This window comes from Metopolophium dirhodum, chromosome 1, assembly GCF_019925205.1.
Source record: "Metopolophium dirhodum isolate CAU chromosome 1, ASM1992520v1, whole genome shotgun sequence".
NCBI classification, from domain to species: Eukaryota; Metazoa; Arthropoda; class Insecta; order Hemiptera; family Aphididae; genus Metopolophium; species Metopolophium dirhodum.
Window position 1 is genome coordinate 57,293,889 of NC_083560.1, and position 19,872 is coordinate 57,313,760.

General features: G+C 29.1%; 2 protein-coding genes and 1 long non-coding RNA gene across 3 annotated transcripts; 2 read left to right on the forward strand and 1 right to left on the reverse strand.

Moving 5' to 3' along the window:
- Positions 1-869: 869 nt before the first annotated feature.
- Positions 870-6,950, forward strand: LOC132935052 (protein CASC3-like). The gene is made up of 7 exons (XM_061001503.1): positions 870-1,406; positions 1,487-2,139; positions 2,948-3,129; positions 3,210-3,581; positions 3,652-4,544; positions 4,840-5,414; positions 5,762-6,950. Exons 2-7 carry the CDS (start codon positions 1,507-1,509, stop codon positions 5,939-5,941), a joined length of 2,835 nt encoding a protein of 944 aa, XP_060857486.1. The 5' UTR covers positions 870-1,406; positions 1,487-1,506; the 3' UTR covers positions 5,942-6,950.
- A 2,677-nt stretch (positions 6,951-9,627) lies between these two features.
- LOC132935610 (uncharacterized) lies at positions 9,628-13,492 on the reverse strand. The gene is made up of 3 exons (XM_061002207.1): positions 12,683-13,492; positions 11,569-11,773; positions 9,628-11,468 (listed from the first exon to the last, which is right to left on the reverse strand). Exons 1-3 carry the CDS (start codon positions 12,825-12,827, stop codon positions 11,198-11,200), a joined length of 621 nt encoding a protein of 206 aa, XP_060858190.1. The 5' UTR covers positions 12,828-13,492; the 3' UTR covers positions 9,628-11,197.
- Positions 13,493-13,699: 207 nt separating this feature from the next.
- Positions 13,700-18,002, forward strand: LOC132935611 (uncharacterized). The gene is made up of 3 exons (XR_009663301.1): positions 13,700-14,043; positions 15,697-15,850; positions 16,141-18,002. It is a non-coding gene; the product is annotated as an uncharacterized LOC132935611 (long non-coding RNA).
- The last annotated feature ends 1,870 nt before the right edge of the window (positions 18,003-19,872 follow it).

Here is a 19,872-nt window from a genome sequence, read left to right on the forward strand (position 1 = left end):
ATTTTGTGTTGTAATCTCTAATAGGTACTAGAGTGAATTGACCAATCATCAAATTTAAAGGTAAGAACATTATATGTGTTCTCTTGTAAATTTTATACTATATTTCAATTTTTAAGTGAGTTATAAGTCTTTAAATTGTAATATTTTACGTACCTACTCATGAAGTCATAACTCATAACTCACTTAAAAATCAAAATATCGCATAAAAACCAACGAGAAAACACAGATAATGTTCGTACTTTTAAGTTTGATCATAGGTCAATTCACTCTAATATTGAAGCCAACATCACAAAATTTTAACGACTGAACGTAAGATGTTATGGCGTTAGAAATGCAAAGACATGGACAAATGTATATTATTACGCTGGTAGCCTGCAGCTGGTATGACTTCCTGTCGTAATATATTTTCAATTAAACCTAACAAGTTACACAACTACTAGCGAGTTCTATGATGATTTCACCCAACAATATTATTGACAACGGTGCAGCGTAATAGTACAGTACAACAGTTGGAGGCAACACAACAAAGGATGACCTGTTCCGGCTAATTCAATGTAGAATTACATTACAAACATTTTTTATAAAATTCACCACCACCGCTACTTGTAGTATACTTCTATACTATACTTGTAGTATACTTCTATACTATACTTGTAGTATACTTCTATACCATACTTGTAATATAAACTGTAGTCTACATTGACAACAATCTACCTCCTGCCACGTGGATCGGCTTACCTCCAAGGCTCCAAAATCATGGTAGCCACATAACCATAATATATCGTGTCACCACCATTATCTGGGTAACCGGTAAGCAGGTCAATATTATATTCAACAACCAATGATATGCCGTATGGCAGCCATGCAGTGGTCCGCGCAATCGGCCGCCGCCGTAATTCCTCGTTCGGCCGATGACTGAGATAATAGCATCGTTATTTGTTATCGCGTGGTGATGCACTGATGCTTTCGACCTGGGTCCCCGGCGCCCGTCCGCTCATTGCTAAACGTTAGTCTATTAAATTGTTGCAATTTGCTATGACATCGGTCAGTCAACGCTCTTGATGATCGTCTGTCCCGAGACAAATAAAATCAAAATCCGTTTATGACGACAACGCCCGATCTTTCAACTTACATTTTTTGCGTGTTTTCCTCGCCGCGCCCGGTCACGCACAAAGGCATCGGCCGCACTGTCCGTTCGCCGCCGTCGACAACCGACTCGATTTTTCGTCCGCGTCGTAGTTTTTCGACGTAGGTCGAAAGAATTTTTCTCCAAACACCCGTCAAACGATCCAGTACAATTGTTCGCGTCGTGTTTTCCGTTTTCTTTTGTTTTGTTTTTTTTTTCTTTATCACTACCCTCGGTTTTTTACTGTTGCTGCTGCATATCTTATCGCTGTAAACCCTAGGTAATATTTTTACTTTGTTCTTCATACAACCTGTAAGTCCGTCATTTAAATATTAATTGTGCTATAATTTTCCCCGACAGTTGAACGTTATATTCTTACAATGGAGAGTACTGCCGTCAACGTGAAAGAAGCAGACACTGTCGCCAAAGGTGCTGCTGCCACCATTGCCGCTACCGATGCGGCGAATTCGATAGCAGTAGCTGATGAAATTGTTCCACCCATTAAGTTAGACAAGGAAATTATTATGACCACTGAAAATGTTGAACATGTGGTGGTCAGTGAACAAGTCGATGTGTCAAATGAAACTGCAATTACCGTTAACGCCACTAGTAACAAAAAAGATCAATTAAATAAAGCCATGGCATCTACAACAATATCGACTAATGAGGTAGATGAGATTAAACACAATCTAGGTGAAACAGTTTTAGACAAGCAACAGAAACCTGCGACAGCTAGGGTTGAAAAGGATATTGTAATCAATGAAACCTCTGATATAAATCTAGATATCTCTTTAAAAACAAAATCAGAGTCTGATGAAATATATAACTCAACAATGGGTAGTGTATTTGAAGATGCAGTTGAATATATTATCAATGATGAAGAAGATAATGTTGTAAAAGAACAGCCTCAAGATGTAATTCAAGAGGAAAATGATCCAGATGATGAGAGTAGTTCGCAACATGAAGTAGAGGGAGGTGATGGCGAGGAAGACTATGATGAAGAAATCAAAGATGTGAGCAATAATTCAAATTAATATTCTGTACTTATTTTGTTTATTTTGCTTTTTGCAGTAGTAAGAGTTGTGCATCATTATATAATTATATATATCAAATGTTTTTTTCAAAAATAGGTATTCAAAAACTTAATGCATACTAACGCTCTAGATATAAATATTTGAAAACAATAGATAAGTATTTAAAAATAATTTCCAAATAGGGAAAGCTATTTGAGTTTGGATATTTTGAGAATTTTAAATCGGTAAATTCTGTTTAGACTACTTATTCTGTAGGTTTTTAGTTTTTACTCTACAAAATTTTACATTATGTACATTTCAGAAGTCAGTATACACTATAGCTGTTAATTTTTAATGGGCACTCAAAAATATTATTTGATACATTCTTTTTAAAAAAAATGCCATTTACCTAGGTATATTATTTACCTACTGTCCTCAGATTTACTCGAGGATTTACTTAACCATCTATTTTACCCAATTGTCTTATTCATATAATTAAGTATTTTTATTGCCTTCCTAGTTTAACCTTCACTAAATTATGATAAAATATTCCTTAAAACTTAGATTTTATTCGTGTTTAAAAAAAAATCCATTTGAACACCATAATTATTTAACCATATGTACTCTGTCCAGCAAGAGAATACACCGATTCTGCGCATCGCCCTGCTATCGAAACCATTTCCTCTATGGCAGGGTGTTGTATGGGGATGCATAGAAGAACCAATGTTGGTCTGATCGCGACACTTTCTCTCGCTGGACAGAGTATAGTTTAAATATAATTTTTTATCTGGCTGTTATTCCATTTTAGCCTGCAGAACCCGTAGTACCTGTACCTGTGGACGATGATACTAATGATCCTCAATACATACCTAGGCGTGGACGGTTCTACGAGCATGATGACCGCATGGCATATAGTACAACAAGCTCTGAAGGATCAGAATCTGATAATGGATATGAAGAAGATTCAGGAGATGACGATGAAGTTTCTGAGTGAGTAGTGACTAAGAAATTTAATTTTAAGTATGTATGATATTAAATTAATATTAAATTTTATTTTTAATAATTATTAGTCGTCGCCGAGTTAGAAGACGTCATACCGGTATTAAAAAACAAAAGTCAGTGACCCCAGTAGATACTGCTGAAAACACTGCTTTAGAAGTTGTGGATGGATCACTGTCTACTAAAAGAGTCTTGGCCATATCTAAGGTTGCTGCTACAACAAAAGACTCTGAAATTGCTGTAACTGCTGATGGATTGGCAAAAAAACTTGGTGTAGGTTCTAGAAAATCTCGTGATTTAGATGCTCTTGATAGGTGGACACATGATATGTATGATGAAAATGAGCAGACACGCAAAAGTCGTGATGAGTTATTGGCCTCTTATGGATATGACATACGGGAGGAATCGGAGGCACCACGAGCTCGACGCCACCATAAATATGGGTAAGTTAATGATAGAAACCATTTATATATAGTCTGCATATACTAACAATTACAATTGTTTTCATATTAGGCGAGCTGCCACTACCAAATATACTCGTAGTTGGCAGGATACAAAAGCTTACATTGGTGCTGCTGGAGGCCAACAGTCCATGAAAGTTAAGCGTGGAGGTATGGCTCGACGCAATGTTGGTGGTCTAAATAAGAACATAAACAAATCTACAACTGATGAGTACACCTCTGAATTCCCAGCTTTGGATGATACAAACAAATCAGAGCCTAATACTTCAACCCTTCCTCCAACTGAGTCTCCTGCAGTTGTAGAAGTCTCAGACCAGAATCATGAACAACAACTAAAAACTCTTTCTGTTCAGAATGAAGATAAAAAATCTGTTGCTGCAGTTGTGGAAACTAGCCAGGCTCGGCATCATACCCCGTCATCCCGAGCAACTCCAAAATATAACACAACTTCCCCTACAAATCGAAACAATCGCCAGGACCAGCAAAATGGTGGACCTTCACCTTCATTGTCATCAACTAATAATAAAAACTATTTCAATCGGTCTTCAACTGAGTCCCCAATTAGCAAAGAAAAAGGCGCTCAAGTAAGTCGAGACTCTCCTTCCTCAGCAGCTAACTCAAACTTCTATAACCGAAGACCACAACAAAACAGTGGTGGCCATAATCAACATCATAATTATAAACAGCAACACTACAACAGCACTCAACATAACCAGCAACACCAAAATTCTTCACCTTCAGGACCTCGTGGCCGTAACTTCCATCAACACCATACTTCGCAACAATATAATCGTGATAGATATTTTTCTAAGGGAGCAGCACCTTCATCCAGTTCAAATCAGCACAATTACGATCAGCAGCATCAGTCTGGAGCACCTACTACTGCTGGCACAGGACGTACACAACATGGTGGCGGACATTATCAACACTATAATAATCGTCAATGTAAGTATTCTATCATCAAATCTGTTATAATTTTTAATTCTTCATGATTTTCTTCAATTACAATTTATATTACCCATTCAATTCTTTTTATGTTAATGCAATATGATAATATGACTTGTTATCAAGTATTATAATTATGTGTGTCCAAATACATCTATGCATGAATTCATTAATTACCAATAGTTATTAACCTGAGTGTAACTTCCTCAATGCAAACTTTTTTTAAATTAATAAAAGTACAGAAATGTACTAATATTTTATTAATTAATAATAACTCAAGATATATCTATTCTAGATGAAAACGAAAATCAACCAATTGATCCGCCTGCACCACCAGCACCGGTTGTACGTAGCTCAAAACGGTACTCAGTTCAAAGCCGCAGGGAGCTTCCTGACCCAGTACTAAATTTTGGTGGAATATCTAAGACACCTCAGCCACAACCTCCAGCTCCTCAGCAACAAAATGGGTTAGTTATGCAAGATCAACAAATGCAACCCGCGCCTCAGCAATTACAACAGCAACAACCAATCCAAATTCATCAACAACCACCGCCATTGTTACCACAGTACCATCAACCCTTACAACAAATACATCACGGTATGGTGCTTGATCACAACACTGGTATGATGGTTATGGCTGCTGCTGATCCAACCATGTACCATCATCAAATGTATGCTACGCCCCAGTATGCTACTGGAGTTGCACCGGGTCCAGCAGCTGGAAGTGCTGATGATCAGAATGCAGCAGCAGCAGCTGCTGCAGCTGCTCTTCAGATGCTTGCAGCTCAGGCAGCTGTTTACCAACCAGTACCAACAGGTGCTACAGGTGTAACATCACCACCATCTGGAACACAATCCTTGCAACAACCAGTAAGCTTATCACTTTAATCATTGGCTTTAATGAATTTAAATATTTTGTACATACGATTTTCTATGTTCGAGTCTTATTTTATTTTCTCTTTAATACAAAATAAATAGATTTATGTATACAAATGAATAATGTTAATACATTTTTGATAATCTTACTAATTATTACTATAATATACTTAAATTATTTAACTATAAAAAAGTACCTATATCAGTATATATTTATAAAGTTTACTTTTCGTTAAGGCCAATATATTACCATTATATTATTAAATTTATGAACATTTTTATCAATATCATTTAATTGTTACAAAAATGAAATCGTTATCATATTTATTTATTTTTTCTAGGAAACCTTCATGACTACTTACTATCAACCACAGCAACAGCCACAACAACAACCTCCTCCAAGACGTGTTAATTTGGCTATACCCATAGTGGCACCGCCTCCAGAACCTAATCAACAGCAAGGGAACTTGAAAACCAACTTATCCACTACACCACCTCCTACTACAGCTTCAACCAATTGAGACAGCTTCCATAACTAATTCATAACTACTACACAATATTGAAACTTTTTCTTCTTTTTTTAACATTTCTTAGTTTTATACAATCCTTATTTGGCTAATAATTGGTTTATACTTTTAACCATTATTTTAGATAATGGCTTCAACTGATTCTGTGTTTAATTTTGTTTTTAAATATTTTTATTAATATTCATTTATTACTATTTTATACTTCGTTCAAGAAACGAATCCAATTACATAATTAATTTTTTAGAATGCATGACTACAGTATTACACTGTATAAAATACTTAGATGTCTATTTCATCTTAGTTTAATAGTTGTTTTATTATTTGTTTATCAATATCATTGTATCATTATCAATAATCAATTAAAATATAAATAAACCAATCAGGCTAATACAATTTTTTTTTTTTTGATTACTTACATATTATCGTATTTTAAATAAAATAAAAACTTATTATCGCATAATTACAATAACAAATATTATTTATGTGTTTATTCCGTTAGGTACATTTTCTTTTTCTTATGAACCATTAATTTAAAGTATAAGCTAATTGAAAGCTAAATTTAAATTTTTTTTACGAATATGAAATATTATATAATGTTATAAATATATCCAACAACGATCAACAGTTATCAGTGGTAATTAGACAAAAGAACCAAATTAAAATAGTAAAATCACGATCTAATTCTTTTTAAACTTCTAATTTTAGCTCACTTAGTTATAGAGATAATATAATTAACAATCTGACTTATTGGTTTTTTTATTTTGTCACAATGGTCAAGATATTAAACCGAATCAATAATTTATTATAAGATAACATTTAAAAGTTTTGTAATGCATGTTGAGATTTAAGCTAAGCCCAATGCCCGTATGAGGGAGACGGGATAACTTTCTACATAGATTGAATGTCTAATTTTTAGATTGTATCAACTCTGACTAACTTGTGTGAGTATAGTAAAGTTATGATCTCTTGACCATTATCCCCAAATAAAAATAATGTTTCAATATTTGTATGTCTTTTTTTTTTTTGTATCCTAGATTTGAGTAATTCACTGTCATTTCATTAGAGTAAAACAAAAACTGAAAATATGACTATTCTGCTTTTGTACATTTTATTCTAATGCATATTGAGTAGATCTCATAATGTTATAAGGAAAGTTCATAAAGTAATTTTGGTTTACGCAAAATACATTAAAATTATGTCATCAGCTGTAAAACACAGATTTGAGAAAATAATTTATTACACGTTATCAGTATTCTAAATAGATATGACTATTTGTGCAACTATAATAAACTTGTCAATTTTAGGACATTGGTACTAACCGACGACTTAGGGGGCAGTATTCCAAATTTTGGAATACACTTAGAATACTGTTTCCTCAAAAGTATATAATGCTGTATTCTGAATAGTATTGGAAGTACATATTTCAAAAATGTTTATAATATTTAGAGCTAAGACTGTTTGAGTAACTTTATTTTAATGGTTTTATATAAATAAGTGGAATGTTTTTTATGTACTTCCCAGTGTTCAATATATGAGTTAATTAGATTCTTTTTAAAATTATGTGAGAACATTTTTTTTACTTTTTTTTAACAATCCTTAAAATGATTCAAAAGATGAAAATATTATATTTTTCAGTTCTATGTATTACATTATACTAGTTGATCCTGCAAGTTGTTGCCTATGAAAAATTAAATGTAATTAAGCTCCACAGGTTTTAAACACATTTATTTGGTTAAAATAACCAAATATAAAATAGGTACACGTCTAAAATGATATATAATCATTATAATAATTAATATTTAATATGTAACTATTTTATTTTCTGTAACCAACGGCAACTATATAAATTTTAAAAAATATTGTTTGTTGTGCTTGAACCACTCTTAACATTTATGTGTTGATAAGTAAAGAGTAGCCTATGACACAACGGAATACGGATCTTGTTGATTTGAATGACAAAAATGTAATTTGGGTGGACGGGTGGTATTGTCTGTTGACCAAAATATAAAATACAGGTCTAAGCCCTTACTAACTCATTTCTAATTACATTATTACAATAGGTACCTACTAACAGTTAGATGACTATTTTATCTTCTGTAACCTCTGTAATCTCTTTAAAAATTTGTTTTCAAAGTTCAAGGTGCACATCTTTGAGTATAGGATCACCTATGTACCTAATTTCATAACCATAAGTTTGATATGCTTGGTTATGGATCGCTCACACACACAAACATTGACTTCTGTTAGTATAGATTAAGTTGTAAACGTAAAATGTTATTTCTACCAGGACTTGCTAGGAGCGCCATTTCAGTTTTAAAATAGAGCTGCCAAATTGTTTACCAGACCAAATTTTTCTACCATCAGGCCACAGTTATAACAATGAAAATTGAAATGTAGCCATGTTGTAGTTATTTCTAACCTTACTATTAGGGATGAAAAATAATTAATATTTTAAGTGATAACACTGATAACAGTATAATATCATTATTCATTAATATACATTTTCTTTCTGTATCTTTAATACCCAAGTATATCTATGTATATCCCTATATTTATAAAATATTTTCATCTTATATTAATTATTTCAATTAATTCAATTCAACTGATACATCGGGCATCATTCGGCGTCAGCATGAAATTAAGGCAGGCCCATATGATACGTCGAAAAATAGGGCTGCCAACGTATACCCTGCGATACCCCAAATGGCACCCCTGGGACTTGCATTTAAAAAAAAAAATTCTGTTTTATGTTATTTACAATTAAAACGCTACACAATTTTTGAGTTTATCGTTATTCGGAATAGTGTTAATACCTAGTAAATTTATTAATAATAAATAATAACTAATACGGGTAGGTAATGGCCTGGATACGGAATATAATATAATAAATTCTAATGTCCGTATACATGAAATAAATATTTCTACAAAACCAATTTATGTAATACTTTTAAATAAATGGATTTTAAATACTTCGTTTTGCGTTATTTTTTGTTCCATGAAATTCTATAAATTACGTTTTGCGATATTTTCGTTTAAATATTATGTTAAATAATTCAAACCACGGTCTTAGAAGAGAAGGTCCGACAACTTCCCACCCTCCCGCCTATTACAATATTTCCGCTTAATGAGGCAAAAACATTTCCCAAGTTGCCGCAAAAGCGCTGCCGGCTAGACTTATTTTGAGGTTAAGAACAATATTTATATGGCACTCGGGGTTATTTTTATGGACTGTATTATTATATAATTTTCTCCGACCATATAAACTAGTTGGTTTATAATAAACTAGCTAGTTTGTATGGTCGAAGTATATTTTAAACTTGTATAATACTATAATGCCATAACCTCAAAAAAAGTCTACAGGGCAGCGCTCAATTGTATAGCGGTCAAATTTTAAAATGGATTTGCCCAACTAAGCGGAATGCTGATAATGAATAGTTGTCCGACCTTATCTTCTAAGACCGTGAATCAAACTATAAATTTTAATAAAGAGGATAGAATTTCCAGTGCTTATCAATTAGTTGCGATAGATATTTTTATTTATTTTTCATTGCTTAATTATTATAAATCAATATTTTGACAGTAATAAGATATTTAATAAAAATTACAAAACATAAATATATTATTAGGTATTTTAATATAATTTTATTCATAACTTAAAGAACCTAGAAATCTATTAAGTTCAAGAGTGTATTTTTCGCAAATGTTTTATTATTTTAACAAAAATGAATCTCAGTAAAAAAATATACAAATTTTCATACCTATTATTTATAATATAATTTGTTTATAATGGTTGATATTAAATTTACTTCTGAAAAAATAATTTAAAATATAATAAACATTAACAAATATTAATTATTTAGATTTCTTGAGTTCACCAAAATATATAATATAAAACAGAAAATATTTATAATACACATGATAAAAAATAATTTTACAGTCATGTAGCTCTATGATATTTTTTGTTCAGAATTTTTTATATTATTTTTTGTAACAACTACTCTATTATTTGTATCAGTTGTTAATTAAATCAGTATACATTTTTCCTTAATGTTTTTAAAGTACACAACAATTTTTATAAACAGCATCTCTTTATAGTTACAACATATTATTAAAGTAGTATCTTTTGATTTTTTCACAATTTATTAATTATTTTTTATTAATATTTATCAATGCTTTATTATGAATTTCATTGAAATATGTTATAGGACAGAACATGACATTAATGTTAAAGATAATAAGGGCCAGAGGGAGGGGGGAGTAGGCCAATATTATAATTATTAAGAAAATATAGAATAAAAAATATATTTCACAATTTTTAAAGTCTAATTCAACAATGTACTAAATTGAGTTAAAAAAATGTTATCAATTACATCCTAAAGCTAAAAACATAAATAGTAGAACACCGTTTAGTATAATTTATTAATTTATAGGTAGCATTCAAAAATAAATACAAAAGACCAAATAAACCTTTTAAATTGATTTTATAGAAAAATGTAACAGTTTTTTTTTTGTATTTCATTTAAGAACATTTTTATTAAAAATTAATATTTGTAAATTAAATGTTTTTATAATATCAGTCTATAACACTAATGATGACCATTCTAATGAATGACTTATAGTAATCTTATATTTAATAACAATATGTATACAAAAATATTACTTATAATTTAATATTTGACATTTGTTTAACTACCTTGTTAAAAAGAATACAAACTCAGATGATCGTAAATAATAGTTTAAACTTAAATAATAAAAATGCAATATTGCTGGACAAATTGAAGATCTTAATAAATTAATAGTTAAAAAAAGCTAGGGTAGTAATTTATAGTAATGGAAATTAACCAATATATATTATTAATTTGGCTTTAAAAATAATATATATAAAACTTCACAAATTAAATTTTAATTAAACTATCAAATTATATTAATATTAATTGTGGAATATCTATGATAAATAATGAAAGAGGAAGTTTAATAAGTTAAAATTGACCATATGTTGATTATAACATAATTTAAAGTACTAATAGCAGTTTTTGATACCGTAAAAAAAGTTAGATAAATAAAAAGGAAACAAGTCACAAATTATAATGCAAAAATTAAAAAAAAAAATTCATTATGAAAAATAAAATAAAATATAAGTTTAAAACAATTTATTAAGATTACCATTCCTAATAAAATATGGACTACTGCAATACAGTGACAAACATTTTGTTAAATTCTTATCTTTCAGAAATTATTGATGAAATAAAATTAATTTGGTTGATGCATAATCCAACGATTTTGTTTGCTGCTGTCTTTGACATCTGTAGGTATTACCACAGATTCCGATATTGGACTTAACTCCTTTAATTTTATAGCAAGTGGATGCTTCGTACAAGGTGACAGGATGTCTAATATATATTGTTCTTGTTCTTGTTGTTGTTGTTGTTGTTGTTGTTGTTGATGATGGAGAAAAGCAATATCTGAGACTATACTACTTTTAAATTTGATTTTTGTCACTAATTTACGATCATAGTTTGCACTGAAAAACAAAAAAAATAAATATATGACCTACAGAATAATAGATTAATAATACCTAATAATTAATTTACAAAAATATACATTTGATAGTATAAATATACCACTTAGGCTCAGGCACTGTTATAACTGTATTTATAATAGTTTGGTTCTGATTCAGCAATTCACGTTTTTCTTCTTCAAGTTCATCACGCTTATCTCGTAATTCTGACAGACGACCATTAATTTGTGCTAATGATAATTTATTTTCTTGTATTTTTTGATCTTCTGCATATTTCTTTTTTCTCAAAAGTTCAGCATCAGCTTCATCTGTTGATGAATAAAAAACAACTTATATATTATATTATAATTATTATCGAACCTATATTAATGTTATATTTAAAAACAGCTAATTTTTTTAATTTGACAATCACTGGAAGATACCAACAAAGAATTTATTTTTTATTACTCCTAATGCCGATCAACTATTTGTTCATAAATAATAAAATAAAACCAATCTTTTAATTTATTTTGGATAATTCTAGGCATTGTAGCTTCCATTATGTCTCTGCTTACTCCACTGCTAATTGTCTTACATCTTTTGGTTGCCCCCTCGGTCTCTTTTCGTTCCGGTTCCCAGATTGCAATGTCACAAACCTGACCATTTACTCACCACAAATGCTCTATCAAGTTTCTCCTTTGGATTTTAAAACTTTTATAACATTTAGTTCATTAAATATTGTCCTGTAATTGCATTTGTTTTTCATTCATAGGTAATCTATTTTCCTCATTGCTAAGTGTCATATAACTTACTATTTTATGTTATATTTTTCTTTAAACTATTATTAATCTCTTTTTGTCGACTTTTAAGTGCTATAAGTACTAAGACTTTGATAAAACTAATATCTGCTTAACAATTAACATTTAACTACAAATTAAAATCGAGAAAATATTAAAAGCTAAAATTAATTTATACTGTACTGTATTTATAATATTATCTTAGTACTTAATAATAATTTAATATTGGATGAAGATAAACTACTAGTAATCTATTAAGTAAAAATATAAAATCTTTCAAGAATTTTGAGAATATTGAAATATGTAAACGATTGAACAATAACAATAACATGAACCTTGCCGTACATGTTCATCAATGTAATTAATTCACGAAATTTTATATTGTTATGTGTGCAGCGACATTAAATCGACAATGAGGGATGTTAAAAAACGGAAACGAACCTTGTTTGCTCTTTTCTCGACGTGACAAGATGTGCGCGCGCAAAGATTTCCACATTCTTTTATTTCGCATTTTGCATGTATGTCTGTTCGTGACGCTAGTCGCGTTTCCTTCGACGAACACTGGAGCGGAGTTGTTAAACGCCATTATGGTGACGCCGAACTATCGGAACAAATATGTTACACGAAATTAACGCGAGTCTCGGGTTCTCACTTCTCCGGTCGACCGCTGAGAGGTATCGCGACGAAAAAAACAATCCCTCGGACTCGCTCCGCTCTCACACGGGGCGATCAAAAATGTCGGCTGTTGCGCGCCGAGGGCGGTTCGGCTTGGCACTGCAGTAACAGCGGCGGCGGAGCGTCTGTACGGCGTCCAACATGTCACGACGACGACGCCGACAAATTCCAATGACGCGACCGCGGCGAGACTGAAATGACGAGCGGGTGAGTACCGAGAGGACTGTGCGCTGCGCGCCGGCCGCCGATCAAATAATTTCAATTGTACGTACGCGCGACGGCAAACTCGTCCGACGATCGATCGGATTTTCAGCAGGTTGGCGGCAGACCGAAATAATAATTGAAATGTTTGTTATTTATAAGTGCAGAGTACACACGTCGCAGCAGATCGTTTTATCGACAGAGGTAGGTGGTGGCGAGACGCGTTCGTCGATCGATATCGTTCGTTGGCGGTAAGTGAGTCGATGCGGTTGCCGTCGTAGAAGGAGACTCGAGTCACATTCGCCACAGCTACAGTTTGGCGCTTGCCCGCCTCAAATGGTAAATTCGCGCGTTATCAACCGTCATTGCGGAAATATATTTTGTTATAGTCGTTAGTTGTTACCACATAGTTGGTTTTATAATATTCCCTTTGATAATATTCTTATCTATGGTCGCAACACGGCGCACAAAATGGTGGTGGTCGGTGATCGGCGGAAGGTAGTGTCGGTGATCGGCGGTCGGCATCGGTTTCAATGTTCGCACGGGAATACCCGAATACGGTACGGGGTAACGCTATGGACTATCAATTAGCATGAGTTAATGACATTAATTGACGTGCTAGTATTTAGAAATAGTCTAGATTAAGATTTAGTTAGTTTTAGTTCTTGTATGAATAATTAAGATATCTTAATTTGCTTTATCATCCAAGGTTATAGATTCTTTTACAGAAGCTTCTGTTATGTGAGAATCATCGTTTCTCTCTCCGTTTTGTTGGTCGAAAAGCGTAAGTTAGACGTCTGAAGATAGGAATACCGCATCCATAAAATGTTTTAATATCAATAGACAATATTCAATGCTCCAACAGTCCAGCAATCAAACTCTACTACCCTAGACTTTAGACAAGAATTAAACTGCTACTGTAATAAGTAGGTAACTTTTCTGCTCCTATCAACAGTAACAACTAATAACTACAGATCTATAAACTTAGTATATACTATATTATGATAAAATATAATCATGATATAAGCTTATATTATTATTATTTATTAGTTATTATATCAAACTATCTACCTATAATATTTATTATGTATTATAATATTATTAATGTAATTACTAATTATTATCTATAATTCTTGAGTAGGTAAGGTATCTCCAATCTAACTTCTGCTTTCTCAGTTCTCGATTTCTTTACTGTATTTTCAGAACATATTGTGAGTTTGTGGCCTTATTTTCTTATGAATATTATATTTATCGTGAGCCAATCAACTTATTTTATTCGTGCAAACACTACAACCTCATACCTATGAAGATGTACTCTCTAGTGATGGGCAGTAACGAATAATTTGTACTATCAAATAATAAAATTCATGAATGCATAAAATATTTTTTTGAAAATTATTCAAATAATCTGTACTACCGAATAATTTTACTATCCTCTACAACTTTATCACTTGTCAGTTATTACTAATTTTATTATTATAAATCAGTATATTTTTTTTAAAAGAACTAAACTTTAATTTTTGGTTAGTTAAACAATATTAATGGTTGGGACTTGGGAGTATAGCTCCCAAACAATTGTTTGGAATTTTTTTTTCATTCACTGTGTAATAACACAAAGAAGTTATAAGTGAAATCAGAACCAACTTATATTTTTTTGGTTTGGAATATAAATAGGTTAAAATATTAGCAATAAAAAACGATGAATAAATCAAGTTTAGCGCCAACACAAATTAAATTTTTTTTTTTTTCAAAAACCTTAGTATATGTATGAGTTATGAATGAAGTTGCAAAAATTAATTGGCGATAATTATTAGTTTTTAAGTTATAGCCTTATGAAGTTCATGATTGTTGGTGTCTTACGCATGCCTACGACGCTACAGTTTACCGCGCTCATATAAATTTTTTTTTTGTTTTTTAAAACATAGGTAAATAAAATAAGGTTTATTGGAAAAAGTTTTTCTGACCTTAACTTCCAAAAGAAGTTTTGAAAATTTTTTGAATTTACCACCAAATTATGCATGAAAAAACACATTTTGAAATTAAATATTCCAAAAAATCGCTTGAGAGCTAAACTGCATTTGTCCCAAATATTTAAATAATAATTACTTTAAACTGTTAGCGCTTTCTTCTAAGAGTAGAGTTCAACTTTTTATGTTTGAACCACTAAAGTATAAATGTACTCAGTTCATAATTTTTTGTAATAATACTAATTTGTTAGGTACGCTATCATTCACACAGTGGACTAAGCGCACTGAGACATTATCAATACAGACAGTTTCTGTATACCAAGTATTAAGATATACCTACTATATTATCTTAAATCTTGCACGGTCTTATGTACAACATATATTGCATGGTTTTTTTTATTTTATTTTCTGTTTTACTAAACGAATACAAAATTGTACACTCTATCAGAGCCTATCTCATTTTTTTTTTTTACAGTTTTTTCCATACCTGTAAATATTATGACAATATTAAATACATTTTTCAATTTGAGTTTACCTATATAATTTTTTAAGTTTGTTAATTTTCCATTTTAAAATATTGTAATCAGTAATAATGTTTAATTGATTTTTCAGGTCTAAACAATATGATATTAGATGAGATTATAAGTTGTTCAGAAAAAGAACACATTTTGGCCGGAAAATTATCAGTGATTGAGCGCCGAAGACTGTCTATTACCATAGAATTGATACTTAATTCAAAAGCAATGTTATTCCATGAACCATTAACGTAATTATTATACATTATTAATTGATGTAAATTGTTATTCTAAAGCTTAGAAGTTGATGAACTAATAAACAATTATACAATCATTTTTGTATACAAATACAAATGTATCCTAAAAATGTTTCAACATTTTAAAACATATTTTTTGCTAGAAAAGCATCGATGAAGAGTTTCCAACAAAAATGAAAAAGTTATGAACTTCCGAGCCTTAGATATTATTAAAATACTAGTATTTATAATCAATGATGTTATGTTATTATTATATATTATTATTAATATTTTACTATGTTTAGAGGATTAGATGTGGTATCCAGTGCCTTATTATCTACCAATTTGGAAAAATACAAACCAAAAACTGTCTGCAACTTATTTTCAACAATATTTACAAATCAGCAATATGGAACCTATTCTGGAACGGGACAACCAATATTAGGGACAATGAATAAAAATGACTGGGCGTTTAATTTATTAGAGATACATGGATTAGTCTATGTAAAATATATTTCAATTATTTATATTATATACTTACTCAAATATTACCAACACTGTAGATTATATAAGAAAATTTGTTTAAAGAAAATCAAAAAAATAGGCGTATTATATAAATTGTAAATTACATGGTATGTCAGATAAAATAAAACTATACAAACATTAAAGATAAACAAACATAATAAAGAAAATTAATTGTTTCACCCAGAAACAGTGTTGTATTTAACTTATTTAATAGGAAATATTCTAGTTAAAAAAGGCTAAGGATTTAATTGAACGATTACATTTTTAAAATAATATTTAATATATTTATTAATTGAGTAATATATTGTTATTAAAGCCCATGTAATTTGCATATTATATATTATATTTGTTTATCATACAGTTTTACTATATCATAAATATTATTTTTTGTATTTCTATGAGACTATTGGGGTAAAAATATTTGTTATTTGTATATACAGTGGATCGCTAATCATCCTGACTAATGAAAGTCAAGGATAGTAAGCATAAATGTCCGGATTATTGACCATACATATTTATTATTTATACACCAACAATACATACCAAAATACCGACGCTAATAATCAGCATTCCATAATAATTGTTTGGAATAATTTTTTTATTTTATAAACATTATACATATATCTTAAAACGACAGATATCTAATATATGATTACATGAAATAGCATAATATGATTAGTTAGGTAGGTACGAGTATTTAAAAGATCTTATTATTAATTTTGCTTGTACGTTCAATTAAGGTTTGATAATCAGCAATCAATTCAATATTGGTAATACTTTACACAGGATAATATAATAATGTTATACTCCAGTGTTCAGTATAATGGACATTGTTTCACTCATTTGCATTAAAAATATATCATAAATAAATAAATTATTCACTTTTCTATGTATAATATATTATAATATATTTTAGTTCCAATGTAGTTGTTACATACCTACTTGTAGTTCAACCACTGGCATCCACTTAATTCATATAAGCATGTGGTGACATTAATGGATCTACCTTAATATAGGTTTTTAACTTATAAATATTCATCTATGTTAATTATTACAGTAGTAACAACCGTTTTAATTTGGAAAGGCAATGAACTGGGTTTTTTTTTATTTTAAGTATGTCAAAGTTTACATACAGTATGCTTATTATGAGTATAGGTATTAATTACTCAAAATTGTAACGTAATATATATATATATATATAATAAATATACACTAAACATAACACATAATAGATATAAAAATAAAATATTAAAACAATCATGTTATACATTTTTAAATAATGATTAATGAAATTACAAATTATACAACAATTAAAACAAATTTTGAGTTAGAATTATACACTATATTACATTATTATAATTATATAATATGATAACATGAACGCCTATAGCAAATGTACTCAATTTTAATTATTTTAATTATTAATATTAGACTTAAAAAATGTTGAGAATATCTCAGAGAAAATTATTGTAAATTAGCTATAAGAAATAATCAATTTTAAAAATGTTATAAAAAGATAAAATTATACCAAAATAGCCTGAACACATTAATATTTTCATGAGATGTGATTTTTATAAAATTAACTAACTACTATTTTACTTGTGATATTTTTAAATTATGCAAAGAATCTGATATAGTTGAAATGAAGGAAACTGTGTAGTTATTAAACTATAGTTAAATTAACTGTAGAAAAACATATATAATTATATTATATATTTTTATCTTATAAATACTTAGTATAGATAATTATATATATATTTTTTTTATTGTTAAGACCATGTATTGTAAATATCTGTATGTAGATATACAATTTCTAGTATAGTACCATATTACAAAATTATAATTATTGTACAATATTATATGAATATTTCCAGACAATTTTTTTATATTGTCAATATAAAGTCGTGCCTTAGCAAGATAATGATAATTTTTAATTAAGTTAAGTTGATAGAAATAATTTTAAAAAGTTTAAAGTTAATAGTAAGTTATTCTAATTTTTATTTAAATTAGTTAAGTTAAAAGTTATATGGAAACTTGCAATTAACTTAAGTTATTTTTGTTTTAGTTTATAAATAGTTAGTAATATGGATTAAAATAATAAGTAAATGTTTATGCAATATGAATCATCAATAATAATTTCATTATATTTATTATGTAATTTTTATAAATTAATGTAACCTGAATTTGATTAAAAAATTCATTATTTATTAAGCTTATATCAATAAAAATCAGTTAAATTTAAAAAAAGTTAAAATTAACTTAACTTTAACTTTTTAAAACGTTTATGCCCAGGCTTGTTTAAAGTGCACTTTTTGGCAGAAAATCAAACATTGCTCTAGAATATTTTACTCATATATTATCACTTTATACATAGGTAAGTCATTATTTCTAAAATATTATCATAACAATATTATACATTCACTCCATACAAAATATTGTATATTGATATATTATTTTCCCATTTGGTTTTTCATTGTTACAGCATAAAATGTTTGTAATAGTGGTAATGCTGTGGTATTCGTCAACAATCATATGTTACAATTTAATATCTAATAACCTTAAAAAACTCTTATAAAATAAAAACAAATATGTCTCATGCATGGACCAAGATATTTTAGTCCATGGTATCATGTAATAATATTTTGTAATGTTATATTTTACTTGAGTAATATTTATTTATATATATAATACCTTTTATAGTGAAAATCGATTGTTTCATTATTTAGAGAAGAACAAAATAAATTACAAATAAAGTTTTTATAACTTATTATATAATATACCTATAATATTTATATTATAATTATACTGCTTATTAAATCAAGTAAAATATAAGATTACAAAATACTATTACATGAGACTTTTTGTTTTTATTATAATAAGAGTTTTTTAAGGTTATAACCTAAGATATTAAAATGTGACACACAATTGTTGACGCATACCTGTGTTACCACTGTTACATGCATAGACATATCAATAAAATTAATATAATATCTTTAATATTATTAATATGTCTATGGTTACATGTTTTAATGTTGTATAATATATATATACCCATATATTATAATATTATCATTTTACCTGCATATTATAAAATAACCTTAATTATGTTTACATTATTATTTGAACCAAGTTACAATATGATTAATAAATAATTAACTATTTAATTAGAAAGTAATTAATGATACATAACAATTACACAATCTACTGTATATTGAATATTCAACTAAAAATATAATTTATAAATCACAAACATTTAAAAATTTATAAAATCCTTAATTATATTTTAATCAAACAAAACATGGTATAGAATATATCCCACACTACTTAACACCTATTCATAATAAAAATATTTAAGTAAAGAAAAGAGTTTTTAATATAATTAATAATATTATATATTTATATAATACTTTTATACCTCCCATTCAGAAATTAGTTGCTAATGAAAACTATCTATATAACTTAATACAATTAAATAAACTAAATTATTTTTAATTTTAATAATTAAATCATCA

What these genes read in the sequence shown, in the direction of transcription:
- LOC132935052 (XM_061001503.1), top strand. Translation starts at nt 1,507, where the DNA reads ATGGAGAGTACTGCCGTCAACGTGAAAGAAGCAGACACTGTCGCCAAA. An exon ending in GATGACGATGAAGTTTCTGA is followed by an intron (nt 3,130 to 3,209) that starts GTGAGTAGTGAC and finishes AATAATTATTAG; the next exon opens with TCGTCGCCGAGTTAGAAGAC. An exon ending in CGACGCCACCATAAATATGG is followed by an intron (nt 3,582 to 3,651) that starts GTAAGTTAATGA and finishes TTTTCATATTAG; the next exon opens with GCGAGCTGCCACTACCAAAT.
- LOC132935610 (XM_061002207.1), bottom strand. Translation starts at nt 12,827, where the DNA reads ATGGCGTTTAACAACTCCGCTCCAGTGTTCGTCGAAGGAAACGCGACT. An exon ending in TCGAGAAAAGAGCAAACAAG is followed by an intron (nt 11,774 to 12,682) that starts GTTCGTTTCCGT and finishes ATTCATCAACAG; the next exon opens with ATGAAGCTGATGCTGAACTT. An exon ending in ACAGTGCCTGAGCCTAAGTG is followed by an intron (nt 11,469 to 11,568) that starts GTATATTTATAC and finishes TTTGTTTTTCAG; the next exon opens with TGCAAACTATGATCGTAAAT.